Below are 14869 nucleotides of genomic sequence, written 5' to 3'. Positions count from 1 at the left end.
ACTCTCCACGATAAAAGAAATCTGAGTAGCATTATAAATGGACAACCGTTTCAGGAAATATTCTGCTGCTATACACCCCTTTTCGTGATCAATGATTGTGTACAGGGATTTGACATCTAGGGTGCCGAGTATATAACTATCCGACCACCGTACAGTTTCTAGTGCTCTAATGGTATCCCCTGTGTCCTTCAAGTATGCTGGAAGGAGTGTGGTACATTTCTGTAAATGGATATCCACATACTCCGATAGGTTTGCCGTTAGGCAATTGATCCCTGACACAATAGGTCTCCCCGGTGGATGTACCGGATCTTTATGAATTTTCGGTATGTGATAAAATATTGCCACACTAGGTGTTTTATTATACACAAACTGAAACTCCTTTCTGTTCAATACTCCTGAAGATTTACCCTGACAGGCCAATACATACAGCTGTTTGATGAATCGGCTGGTGGGGTCCCCCAGCAATTTCTTATAAGTACTTTCATCATCAAGAAGCCTCATTGATTCATCCTGATACATGGACCGGTCCATGATGACGATCCCCCCTCCTTTGTCCGCTGTGCGGACAATGATGTCCTGGTTATCCTGCATGTTGACCAGGGCATTTTTTTCCTCCCGAGTGAGGTTACACGGTGCATATTTAGGGTTCCTTCTTTTATAAATGAATGAGAATGCTAATGCTGTGTGGGGCAACCACACAGTGTGGCCACTGATTTAGACAGGGCGAGGGATATTCTGAGGGGATTAGAGAAGCTCCTTTTTATTGAAATGAGGGACCTTTGGGAGGTTGCCTCATTAGAGAAGTACGTTCAAGCATATAAGGTTCCAAAAGGCCTTGAAGTATACAAGACCCTTGCAGGAGACTTCGGGGATCCCACTATACAAAAGGAATGGGATGATATGTTTTTTAATTTTTCTAGGAGGGCAATGGGATTCATTATTGAGAAACGTAAAATAAATCTTCATAGAATTGGCATTGAAATTGGGGATGCATTTGAACAACTTAAAGTTTATGATGATCTGGGGGAAATCCAGGATCTAGTATCTAATATTATTCTCAGATTAAAGGAAAGGGAAAAAGAAATCAGAAATAAAAAAATGAAGAAATTCATTAGGGATAAAGTTTCAGTGGAGGCATGTAGGAGTTCGGTACAGAGTTCCATTCTTTCTAATAGACTGGTTACGGATGCAACTTTGTCCAACCACCAACAAATGGAGACAGAATTCATTGTAGTAGATGAGTATGAAGTCACTCCACCACAAACACCATCCAATGCCTCAATAGTTTTTTCAACCTACACGAATACTAATTCCACTCAGTATACCCCAATGTCAATTAACAATAGACATTATATTGTACAGGAGGAAACTCCCGTTGTGCGAACATTAGAAAATATGGATATTTTGGAACACCTAGATACTACGCAGATGGAGTCACCGTTAGTGGATCCCTGCACCCCTATTATCAATGGTATTCCTATTGGGAATAGATATTCCCAATTGGCATCAACCTCAGGGGACCCTGGTACATCGGGTATGCAAGGGGTCTCTTTGGCTGCTAAGAAAAGTATAACTACTAGGAAGGGATCCAGTAACCCAGTAGATAAATCTAGAGTGCCATTACAGGCACAGGTCCAAAGGAAGAATGGGCCCAGTAGGATTGAGACTTTTAACAATAAAAAATTACAACAAAAATCCACCACAAAAGGGGGAGGAGGGAATAATAATAAAGGAGGGATTTCCAAAGGTTATCATAATTTTTTTCAATTAAGAAATACAAAAAACGGGGGAAGAGAGGTGGGAGGAAACTCACCAAAACAAAAACAAAAGTAAGGGATGAGGCACCACAAGCAAAACAACAACAAAAAATGTTTAATTTAAGCTCGTATGTGCTGACTGAGAACGAAGAATCCCTTCTGCGTAAAGGGTTGAAGTTTGCCCCCACTACGGAAACTAACCCGTTCAACCTATATGTTTGTTTGAAAAAGTTCCTCCGTAACCTAGCGGTTAAAAAACATTTCTTGAAAAAGGAGTTAGTGGGTGCCAGCTCACAGAATATGGTCAATGACGAGTTTATACACACGTCATTGGCCAAACCATCGGCATTTAATCCTATCAATGAGTATTCGAATGCTTTTATTACATTTGAGACATTGGTTACTAGGGATATCAGAAAAATTAAAAGAAGGAACCCTAAATATGCACCGTGTAACCTCACTCGGGAGGAAAAAAATGCCCTGGTCAACATGCAGGATAACCAGGACATCATTGTCCGCATAGCGGACAAAGGAGGGGGGATCGTCATCATGGACCGGTCCATGTATCAGGATGAATCAATGAGGCTTCTTGATGATGAAAGTACTTATAAGAAATTGCTGGGGGACCCCACCAGCCGATTCATCAAACAGCTGTATGTATTGGCCTGTCAGGGTAAATCTTCAGGGGTATTGAACAGAAAGGAGTTTCAGTTTGTGTATAATAAAACACCTAGTGTGGCAATATTTTATCACATACCGAAAATTCATAAAGATCCGGTACATCCACCGGGGAGACCTATTGTGTCAGGGATCAATTGCCTAACGGCAAACCTATCGGAGTATGTGGATATCCATTTACAGAAATGTACCACACTCCTTCCAGCATACTTGAAGGACACAGGGGATACCATTAGAGCACTAGAAACTGTACGGTGGTCGGATAGTTATATACTCGGCACCCTAGATGTCATATCCCTGTACACAATCATTGATCACGAAAAGGGGTGTATAGCAGCAGAATATTTCCTGAAACGGTTGTCCATTTATAATGCTACTCAGATTTCTTTTATCGTGGAGAGTATTAAATTTATTTTAACTCATAATTATTTTGTTTACGGTAAACAATTTTATTTGCAAACCTGGGGAACAGCCATGGGTACAAAATTTGCCCCTAGTTATGCTAACTTGTATGTTGGACTGTGGGAGGAGTCACATGTTCATGGGTATGGCCAACTATGTAAAGGTCTAATTATGTGGCGTCGCTTTATCGACGATGTGATTTTTATTTGGGATGGGTCACAAGCTGACCTACAAGGGTTTCTAGCAGGACTAAATGACAATGCATTTGGCCTGGAGTTTACCCCTACAGTTAGTAGCACCAACATCAATTTTTTGGACTTGAACATTTTTGTGGATGACAACAGGCTTTCTACCAGGTGTTACCGCAAGGAGGTGGATTGTAATAGTTATATACATGTAGACAGTTGTCATCTACCAGTATGGCTACTCAACATCCCAAAGAGTCAGTTTACACGCGTGAGGAGAAATTGTACTAGAGACCTTGATTACGATATAGAATCCAAATATTTGATGGAGCAGTTCACTGAAAAGGGATACCATCTGCCACTCCTTAAGGAAGCAAGTGAGAAGGCAAAAACCCTGGTAAGAACAGATTTAATTTATGGGGGAAGACAAGCGAATGGGAGCTGCGGTACGGCACAAGCAATCAGTAAGTTACCTTTCATCACCCAATTTCATGTTAATAGGAAGAAATTTACCAATATCATTCAGAAACACTGGTCCATCTTAAAAGGGGATAAAAGTGTGGGTGAATTACTTCCAGAGAATCCGAGGTTTATCTATAGGAGGGTCCGGAACGTGGGAAACATTCTGGCCCCCACTATTAAAATGGGAATGAGTATTATGGGGCGCGGACCATCAGGACACCAACATTCTATGGATAAAGGATTTTTCAATTGTGGAAGTTGTATTTGCTGTGTACGTACAGAAAGTAAACGATCGGCTCAGACGCTGTTTTGGAATGCAGATAGAACTGAATCATTTTTGATTAGAGACAACATCTCCTGTCATTCCAAAGGGGTTATTTATACGGTAAGATGCCCATGTGATAAGCTCTATGTGGGCCGCACTAAGAGGTGGCTCAAAGATAGAATAAAAGAACATTTGAACAACATTGGCAAGGGTTTTATGGGGCACCCGCTATCGCGCCATTTTGCTGATCAACATAATCGGTCATGGCACCGCACCTCCTTTTGTGGGATTCAAATTGTTAAAGAAAACCCTAGGGGCGGGGACTATTTGAAAAGTATGTCAAGAGTGGAATCGAAGTGGATTTTCACGTTGGATAGTTTGGCCCCTAAGGGATTAAATTTTGAGATTGAATTGTATGCCCTATAAGGAGAAGGATTTCTGTAAATTAGGAGTACTGTTATGTGCAGTGTTACTGTAAACAGGAGCAGGGTTTTTTTAATTAGCTCTTGTGCTGTTCACACTAGCGTCTATTTTACTTAGAGGGGGAGGGGACAGGGCATCTTTTATTCGAGGAGTCCACATTTACTGTGAACACTGGTAGTAACGATTAAACATCACAGCCCCCCTTTCTTTTTTTTTTTTTTTTTAAATAAGTAAGCATCTAAAGTATGTTGTTTTTTAAACAGGGTTGGGTATTTTTCCATGTAGTTATCAGTTTTAAAGATATTATTAAAGGTTGCAGTTTTTAATTTTAGTGGGGTTGGGGGTATACCTTGTTCTTAACTGGCAACACAGCATTAGCATTCTCATTCATTTATATGTTTTTTATTTGGGTATCACCATAGGGTTTAGTAGCTTTCTATATATCCGGGAGGGTCCAGCGGGCAGGCTTGGATCCTTGTATTCTTGTATATGTGGGTGGGCTCTGTTGGAGGTGGGCGTTATGCTGTGCACGACACTGGGTGTTTGTGGCTATATAAACAACTAGCACATGCAGGGCAGCCATACCTTGAGGAAGAGGGTTGTTACCCTCGAAACGCGTCGGGATTGGCCCTTGTTTGTGTCCATCTTATGGACTGGTGACGTCACCGTTTAGCCACGCCCCCTTTTCGTTTCGCTACTGTTCGGCGGCGCCATCGGCCGAGGCGGCCAGCCGGGATCTCCAGCGGCGAGCGTATAGGGGACTATTGCACTACGGGAGGACGCTCCCTTTTCAGTTATGTACTGCTGACGCTGCAGCCCTCTCACACTTCGGAGGATACAGTTCTGTGGCAGCCACCTTCTAACCCAGGACATTTGTCAGCCTCCGTCTGTGAGGTAGGACATTGGAACTCACTCACCATACAGCTATAGCCTTTGTGCAGCGCGGCACCTCTTGTTTGTTTGTTTTACAGATCTTTATCTTCCTTTGGGATTACAACTATTATTGCCTCCCTCATGGAGGTTGGGAGAATCCCCCTATTCCTAGCCTCCTCCAAGACTACTCGTAATCTGGGTAGCAGCACTTCGTCCATCTCCTTATAAATTTCATCTGGAAGTCCATCTGCTCCTGGCGCCTTACCTCTTGCCATAGCCCTTAAAGCGCCACTTACTTCTTCGTCCGTGATAGGCCCCTCGAAACTTACCCTATCTTCCTCACTCAGCCTAGGTAAGACAATACCTTCTAGATATGCCACGTTGTCACCCCCGATGGGACCACACCAGAGGAGTACAGATCCGCGTAAAAGTCTGTAAAGACCCTTAAGATCTCAGAGGGCTCCGACACTTTTGTACCATTGACAGCGAATGTACGAATGATGTACCCCTCAAGGCAGATGCCACCAATGAGAGCAATATGCCCCACTACCTCCTTTTTTAACCAAGCATAGGGAAAAAATTATGGAATCACTCAATTCTGAGGAAAAAATTATGGAATCATGAAAAACAAATAAAAAAAAAAAACACTCCAAAACATCACTAGTATTTTGTTGCACCACCTCAGGCTTTTATAACAGCTTGCAGTCTCTGAGGCATGGATTTAATGAGTGTCATATAGTACTCTTCATCAATCTGGCTCCAACTTTCTCTGATTGCTGTTGCCAGGTCAGATTTGCAGATTGGAGCCTTGTCATGGACCATTTTCTTCAACTTCCACCAAAGATTTTCAATTGGATTGATAACCGGACTATTGGCAGGCCATGACATTGACCTTATGTGTCTTTTTTCAAGGAATGTTTGCACAGTTTTTGCTCTATTGCAGGATGCATTATCATCTTGAAAAATGATTTCATCATCCCCAAACATCCTTTCAAATGATGGGATAAGAAAAGTGTCCAAAATATCAACATAAACTTGTGCATTTATTGAAGATGTATTGACAGCCATCTCCCCAGTGCCTTTACCTGACATGCAGCCCCATATCATCAATGGCTGTGGAAATTTGCATGTTCCCTTCAGGCAGTCATCTTTATAAATCTAATTGGAACGGCACCAATCAAAAGTTCCAGCATCATCACCTTGCCCAATGCAGATTCGTGATTCATCACTGAATATGACTTTCATTCAGTCATCCACAGTCCACGATTGCATTTCCTTAGTCCATTGTAACCTTGTTTTTTTCTGTTTAGGTGTTAATGATGCCTTTCGTTTAGCTTTCCTGTATGTAAATCCCATTTCCTTTAGACGGTTTCGTACAGTTCGGTCAGAGACGTTGACTCCAGTTTCCACCCATTCGTTCCTCATTTATTTTGTTGTACATTTCCTGTTTTGGAGACATATTGCTTTAAGTTTCCGGTCTTGACACTTTGAGGTCTTCCTTGGTCTACCAGTATGTTTGCCTTTAACAACCTTCCCATGTTGTTTGTATTTTGTCCAGATTTTAGACACAGCTGACTGTGAATAACCAACATCTTTTACAACATTGCGTTATGATTTACCCTCTTTTAAGAGTTTGATAATCCTCTCCTCTGTCTTAATTCACATCTCTCATGTTGATGATGATGATGATGATTCCTGTCAGTCCACTTGGTGCAACAGCTCTCTAAGGTGTGATCACTCCTTTTTAGATGCAGACTAACGAGCAGATCTAATTTGATGCAGATATTATTTTTGGGTATGAAAATTTTCCGAGTGATTCCATAATTTTTTCCTCAGAATTGAGTGATTCCATAATTTTTCCCCTATGCTTGGTTAAAAAAGTAACCATTACTGACTACCACATTTTTTGTTCTTGATTTCTTTTAGTGTTTCTTAAAGTCAGAAAGTTGCCATTTGAAATGACTTTAGTTTTGTGCAATGTCTATGATCTGCTTTATTTCCTATAAAATTAAACAACTGAATGAACATCCTCCAAGGCTGGTGATTCCATAATTTTTGCCAGGGGTTGTATTATGAGCCGGTGAATAACAAGAATATCCCCTCTCCCCAACGTGGCACACTCTCCACAAATCAGTCATACCAATCTCTCGAATATATGTTCCGAACGGCGTAGTATGTCTTTCCAACCTGTTCTGTATATTTTTGTCTCTATCCCAGAAATCATCACATATGTTGTTGAGGTCTTCAATAATTAAAAGCGGCATTGGATCTCCCCATCCAATCAATTCCAGCACTTCTGTAAGTTTTTTGCTCGAATAAGCGGGAGGAATGTACATAGCCACCACACACATCAAAACACCAAGCATTCTGCATTTCACTACCACATATTGTCCATCCACATCAACATACACCTTCACCTCATCATAGCGCACACCTGTTGAAACCAATACCGATACACCTCTTGAGTATGTAGAGAAGGTGGAATGATACGTCTTTTGCAACCAGCGCCTACGTAAGAAGTCCACCTTCTCACGAACCAAGTGTGTCTCCAGCAGACATATCAGTGAGGCCCCCTGGTCTCATGCGTATTGCAGCACCGCCGCTCGTCTGGGTTTATCCGCTAGGCCTCTAACATTCCAACTCAGTATTTTAATACAGTCCCCCATCATGACGCGGAACAGTCATCCAGAAAACCCTACTCCTTAACCTGAGCTGTCTCTCCCCCTCCCTTTGAACTCCCATCCCCATCAACCTCCACTTAAGATAAAGCATTTTCCTCTCATCGATAGTGGGGCTCCTCGGCCCATTTTAGACACTCTCACCTAAGTAATCTCCCCTAACTGGCTCCCGCAACCCTCAGAACCACATCTCTTTACATTAATCATTAACAGAACAAAACAAACAGTGAGGTAAAGAGATTCCAAAAACAACATGGCTACTTTCACACTTCCGTCTTTTCAGATCCGTTGCAATGCATCGTTTTGGGAAAAAAACAGATCCTGCAAATGTGCCTGCAGGATCCGTTTTTTTCCCATAGACTTGTATTAGCGACAGATCGCAACGGATGGCCACACGTCGCATCCGTCGTGTTTTGGCGGACTGTCGTCGTCATCCGTTTTTTACAATCTGCACAGGATCCGTCTTTTCAACACTTTGACGGGTTGTGACTGATTCTAAAAGACGGAAGTGTGAAAGTAGCCTTACAGTACACCCTATTAACAATCCCCACCTCCCCCCACATTTTCCAGCGCGTCTCTAACTAACATTAATCAAACCCAGCCATACTCCACTCCTCCGAAAATGGAAGAGACACAGGCATTAAATGGGTACAAGAAGCAACCCAGTTCTCTTATTCCAAACATCATGGTAACAATAAAAGCTCACGTCTCCACTGAAAGTCAGTCTCCCGCCGCCTGCAGTTTCTTGGCATTGACGTTAATACATTGGGTGGCGTCCTCTAGTGTCGTGAAGAAATGGGCTTTATTAAAGGCGACCACTCTGAACCTCGCAGGAAAAAACATGGAGTATTGCACTCCCAGTTCTCTCAGTCGCCTCTTGATGCCAGTAAATTGCATTCTCTGTTTCTGGACCACAGCAGAGTAATCCAGGTAGATGGCAATCCTCTGTCCATCAACAGTGAGATCCTCCATTTCTCTGGCCTTCCTAAAAACAATGTCTCTGTCTCTGTAGTTTAATATCTTAGCCAGCATGGTACGGGGGTTGGCTCCAGGGGGAGGGGGCTGCGGCGGAACTCTGTGCGCTCTTTCCACAGCAAAGACCTTTGTCAGAACCTCGGCACCAACCTTCTCCTTTAACCAATTTTCAATAAACTCAATAGGGTTTCTCCCCTCTGTTTTTTCCGGCAGACCCACTATCCGGATATTATTTCTTCTGGATCTGTTTTCTAGGTCCTCATTTTTTACCGCCAATTCCGATATCTGTTGGACAAACTTTCTCTCTGCCTTTTGTAGTTGGACCACATGATTCTCCTCAGTACTCATCCTTTCCTCCACCTCTCCCATGCGTTTATCCATTTTCTGTATGGCAGCCTTTATCTGTATAATCTCCCCTTTCACCTCCTTCATCTAAAGGGTTAAATCATTTAGGGACTGATTGCAAGAGGATAAAAGGAAAAAAACATCCTTTAGGGTCGGCTCCCCTCTCTGTTCTACTTCCTTCTCAGCCTCCCCTGCTACAGCCATGCTACTTTCTTCCTCCCCCTTCTGTGCCCCCCGAAGTCCTTCATCAGTTTTCTCCTTCTCTTCCTCTCCTTCAGATTTCTCTGCAATAGACTCTTGTGCCTCTTCCCCACTGTCCATCCGAGCAAACCTTTTAAGCTTTGCGGCAGTCTCCATGCGCTTCTGACAGGCAGCATTCTCTTTCTCAGCATCCACTCTGGCCGCGGCGCCATCTTGGATCCCACCAGCCTCTCCTGCTCCCGCATCCCTCTGCCTCCTCCGCGTCATTATGAGCCTCTCTGGGTGTCCCCACAGATCTCCTTCGCTCCCAGGTGCTTCAGCCTCCAGGTATGGCTAGGTTAGGGACAACCAGCGGTGTCTGCACAGGATAAAAGTGCTTGTGGCCGCAGGAGCTCTCTCCTTAGCGACCGCTCACATGGCCATCCAGGACACGCCCTGGCCCTAAATCATTACTACATTTTTGCACCCAAGTCTTGATGAAGAGTGCACTAGACTATGATGCTCCAAATTCAATATGGGGCGGGCACCGCCCCAATAATTGACGCAAGAACATTTTAGCCTTAATTTAAGCAACTTTTGTGATGTAAGGCTAGTTTCACATTTGCGTTAAAAAACGCAGCGTTTTAACGCAAACGCATGTGGTGCAAAAAACGCATTTAAACGCGTTCAAATGCTTCGTTTTTTAGACGCATGCGTTTTTGCATGTGGTAAAAAACCGCAGCGTTTTGACGCGTTTACATGCGTTTTTTCCTGCGTTTGCGTTTTTGAAACGCATGATGAGAAGTGTGTGACAGATGCCAATCATCAAAATCAACTAGAAATCCCACTATAAACAGAAATAGCTAGGGTTAGGGTTAGGATCCCTAGGGTTAGGGTTAGGATCCCTAGTAACCCTAGGGATCCTAAGCCTAACCCTAACCCTAGGGATCCTAACACTAACCCTAGGGATCCTAACCCTAACCCTAGGGATCCTAACCCTAACCCTAACCCAGGGATCCTAACCCTAACCCTTAGGGTTAGGGTTAGGATCCCTAGGGTTACTAGGGATCCTAACCCTAACCCTAGGGTTAGGGTTAGGATCCCTAGGTTTAGGGTTAGGGTTGGGGGGTGGCTTATCAGTGTGTATTCTTGTGTTTTTCTATTGAAACGCATGCGTTTAAAAACGCATGCAAACGCATGTGCTTAAAAACGCATGCGTTTACATAGACAGCAATACGTTTTTTGCCGGAAAAAAAACGCATGCGTTTTTTTGCGGTAATAAAACACCGCTAGAAATTACTACAGGTTGCATTTCCGCAACAAAACGCAAGCATAGAAACGACGCATGCGTCGGCAAAACGCGGCAAAACGCATGCAAAAAAACGCATGCATTTTTAATGTTAAGTATAGAAAAAAACGCATGCTTTTTTTGCGCTAAAACGCAGCGGCAAAAAACGCAAATGTGAAACCAGCCTTAATTAAGATAAATTTGCCAGCTGCGCTCTCCCACTTTTCAAAAATGGGCAGAGCTAGCCAAGACTGGCATAAAAGCGACAAAAGTGTGCAACATGTTAAATACAACAGAATTTGGGTGAAAACTGCTGAATTGGGGCCAATGCCTATAACAATATTTCTCTGTAAAACTCATGGCCCAATGTAAATCATACAGCTGTAGTTGAAAAGTGCCCACAGAAAGGGACATCTGCATGGTCACTCGCTACGTATATTTATTTTTTACCCCTTCACACATATGAATGTACAGTGTATGTGTGTAAATGTGAGGGTGGGTAAAAATACAAGAGGAAGTTCAGCAGGAATGATGGCACTAACTTGGATTTCCTCATTGATTGGACCACACTAAAAGTTGTCGCAACACAGTAAGTTATTAGCTATGGATAAAAATTTGCTGGGTTAAAGAAGATACCTCTCTAAAAACACCATTAAGCATTTCGACCATAAACCCTAGAACATTGAATGCCCGAATAATTCAAAACATTATACATCTTCAAACTTACCTAGAATATCAATAAACTTCTCCTCCGGTTTATGTATATATTTTGAGACCAAGTTGCTCCAAGGTATCCATTTCTTTTTCTCAGCATCAAAATGAAAGTCATAAATGGTAGGTAGCTGACCTGAAAAAAAATCCACAAATTTAAGTAATCCCCTTTTAAACAAATCCACCAGATTTGAAATGTAATCTTCTTCATGGAATAGCACTTACCGGGAAGTTCTCCAGGTCCAGCTGGAATCTGCTCATCGTAACTGGTTGACATTGAGGCTAAACGTTTCATGTACTCATCAAATTTATTTCTTCCATTTTCAAGCAATGTTGCTCCCAAAGAGCAGTATAAAGCCTCTATGAAGTAGCATTCTAAGATGTCCACATCTTCAACCTCTTTTTCAATTAAAGCATCAAGCATCACAGACAGTTGTGTCACCTATAGAGTTTATGAGAATAGAACATTGCATTTCTTATATTAAAAGAAATCTTAAATGTATATGGTATGTGTATGTAGAATCAATCAATGGCTATGGGTCCCAGGGAATTGACTAAGGGTCCCCTTTGGACGGTTTTACTGGTAGCAATCCATTATCCATAAATGGTTCTCACGAGGCTTCATACAAAGCTAGTCTCCTTAAAGGGAGTCTCTCACCCCCAAAATGCCTTTAATACAGTGATTTAGTGGACTTCAACCCTATAAAAATCATATGAGCACTGTGATTGCTACTGGTACAATGCTTGTGGAAATAAATTTAAATCCATATGGAAATTAGGGGGATTTTGTGCACTCATGGTGTGGCAGTGAGCTAGGTGCACCCTTAATTCTACATTTTGCATCTTGGGGACTGCCCTAGCTTGTGATGGACAGTGCTTACTCCTGGAGTGAACACTGCCCCGTGTGTGTGCAATGATACTGGCACACACACAATAGTTGGGTGTGTTGTGCTACCTCGCTCTCTGTGGACTCCCCTTGCTAAAGTTCCTGAAGTATCAAGCAGCATCAGCAGAGAGGAACCAGGAAGGAGATCATGTTGAGCCACTGTGTGCGTGCGTAGCCGGCACAGCCAATATCAGGACACATGCACACACACGCAGGGCAGCATTCACTCTAGGAGTGAGCACCGTCCCCAAGATGCAAGCTGAGGGGGCATAACGGTGTACCAAGCTCATGGCCACAACATTGTTGCAACGAAGGCTGTTATGAACAGGTAATTCAGAACCACAATGGACATTGAAGTTCAGAGCACACAAAGTGACCTGACAATTACCAAAAACAAAGGACGAGCTCTGAGACGTGGGAACTCTGCTGACCGCAATCCCTAATCCTAACACACCACACTAGAGGTAGCCGTGGATTGCGCCTAACGCTCCCTATGCAACTCGGCACAGCCTGAGAAACTAACTAGCCCTGAAGAGAGAAAAATAAGCCTACCTTGCCTCAGAGAAATTCCCCAGAGGAAAAGGCAGCCCCCCACATATAATGACTGTGAGTAAGATGAAAATATAAACACAGAGATGAAATAGATTTAGCAAAGTGAGGCCCGACTTACTGAATAGACCGAGGATAGGAAAGATAGCTTTGCGGTCAACACAAAAACCTACAAACAACCACGCAGAGGGGCAAAAAGACCCTCCGCACCGACTAACGGTACGGAGGTGCTCCCTCTGCGTCTCAGAGCTTCCAGCAAGCAAGAAAAACCAATATAGCAAGCTGGACAGAAAAAATAGCAAACAAAAATAACACAAGCAAAACTTAGCTTATGCAGGATAGACAGGCCACAGGAACGATCCAGGAGGAAGCAAGACCAATACTAGAACATTGACTGGAGGCCAGGATCAAAGCACCAGGTGGAGTTAAATAGAGCAGCACCTAACGACTTAACCTCATCACCTGAGGAAGGAAACTCAGAAGCCGCAGTACCACTCTCATCCACCAAAGGAAGCTCATAGACAGAACCAGCCGAAGTACCACTCTCGACCACAGGAGGGAGCTTGGCCACAGAATTCACAACAGAAGGCCCCTCATTTGCATATAGATTAAAAGTTATTTTCACAATCACTGCACCAAAAACAAGTACAGTTATGATTTTTATAGGGGTGAAGACACCCATATCATGGTATAGTTGGTCTGAAAGTAATTTTAGGGGCGACAGGTTTCTTTAAGGATAACCCATCAACTCTTCCCCTAAAAGCTTTGTAAAGGGCGGTCCATTAAGCCAGTCAAACAATGTTCTCTACTGATGAAGGGCACCAAAACAGCTGTCTGCAGATGGATGGATTTCATATTCCCATAGAGCCAATTACACTTCATACATCATACGCTGGTCTCCCAAAAAAAAGAGACAATATGGCGCCAACTGTCACAAAAAAAAGCTGCACCAAGGTTATCTCAAACAGCCAATAAAACTCTGCTCTATACCAATGGGGGACAAGTACCTGAAACAGCACTCTGTACTGTACATGGATGGATTTCACATAGAACCAAAAACACTACATACATAGCTGGTTGCCTAAAAAAGAGCCAATATGGCACCAACTATCCCACAAAAGCCACATCAAGGTTCTATCACACAGCCAACAAAACTCTGCTTTGTACCAATGAGGGGCAAAAACCTGAAACAGCACTCTATACTGTAGATGGATGGATTTCATATTCCCATAGAACCAATAACACTTCATACATAGCTGGTCTCCCAAAAAAAGAGCCAATAAAGCACCATGTTGCAAGGCTCATTAAACAATTGGTCATTTACATATAACTAAGCCAGTTAGGTGGCACTAGCTAGCTACTTTCCTTTATTCTGGGAAAGAGCTAATCTGCCATTGACTCACATAGTGTAAAACCAAATCATTGATAATTACCATGTTTAGATCTGTTTGAGGAACAATAGTTTTTAACTTTTCTCCTTGTTTCCCATCCATAATTCCTTCAATAATCATTTCAATGCAAGGAGGCACGTATTTCTCAAATAATCGGTTTAATTCAACTTGTTCTTGCTAAAAAAAAAATTAGGCAAATTAGCTAAAATTTCAAATCCTCAGAAGCGGTAAATTGAAAGTTAAGAAAGTTGCTCTAAGTCAAACTTTTCATTCTCTTTACGCCTTTACCTTGTTTTGCCTATTGCTGACCCATTTCTGCCAGTAAGGCCTGTATTTAAGATTCTTAGGGTCTACAAAAACCATCCCACAACGGGACACAGTAGCCGGTGATGCATATTGTAAATCTCCAACCTAAAGAAATAAGACACAAGTTATACAGCAGCATAAGAGAGACTGCAGATGAAGTAAATCAATAAAAAGATGAAAATAGCCCAGACCTCAAACAATAATGCACAGTGCGGCTGAAGTCTAATTCTCTCTCCATTTGCCAAGGTCAATAGCTTGTTGTCATCCATCACTGAATTCATGTTTTCCACCCAGAGAGCATCAACATCCCCATCAAACAATATATACCTGTAGAAAATAAATATACTGTTTTATGGCAGAAATAATAAGTAACCCCTCAACATCAAATAATATATTTCCATTGTAATTACACATGAGCATAATCTGCATCAAAAACGCAATGGCACAAACATAGAAAAACGTAGCAAAAATGCAATAAACAGAGAAGATTGTTGTTACATATTTTGGTGCGGACA

The 14869-nt window shown here is 42.5% G+C and overlaps 1 protein-coding gene across 1 annotated transcript in view; it reads right to left on the bottom strand.

Annotated features, from left to right (window-relative positions):
• Positions 1 to 14869, bottom strand: part of DNAH10 (dynein axonemal heavy chain 10) — a 255018-nt gene that overhangs the window by 81442 nt on the left and 158707 nt on the right. Inside the window, exons 40-44 of the mRNA XM_069755992.1 lie at positions 14546 to 14681; positions 14337 to 14459; positions 14091 to 14225; positions 11448 to 11664; positions 11239 to 11358 (exon numbers count right to left, since the gene is read on the bottom strand). Coding sequence (XP_069612093.1) covers positions 11239 to 11358; positions 11448 to 11664; positions 14091 to 14225; positions 14337 to 14459; positions 14546 to 14681 — 731 coding nt within the window. The remainder of the gene's footprint in view (positions 1 to 11238; positions 11359 to 11447; positions 11665 to 14090; positions 14226 to 14336; positions 14460 to 14545; positions 14682 to 14869) is intronic.

The sequence above is a fragment of the Ranitomeya imitator genome, chromosome 1 (assembly GCF_032444005.1).
Source record: "Ranitomeya imitator isolate aRanImi1 chromosome 1, aRanImi1.pri, whole genome shotgun sequence".
NCBI classification, from domain to species: domain Eukaryota; kingdom Metazoa; phylum Chordata; class Amphibia; order Anura; family Dendrobatidae; genus Ranitomeya; species Ranitomeya imitator.
This window is presented reverse-complemented; position numbering and strand designations above follow the sequence as displayed.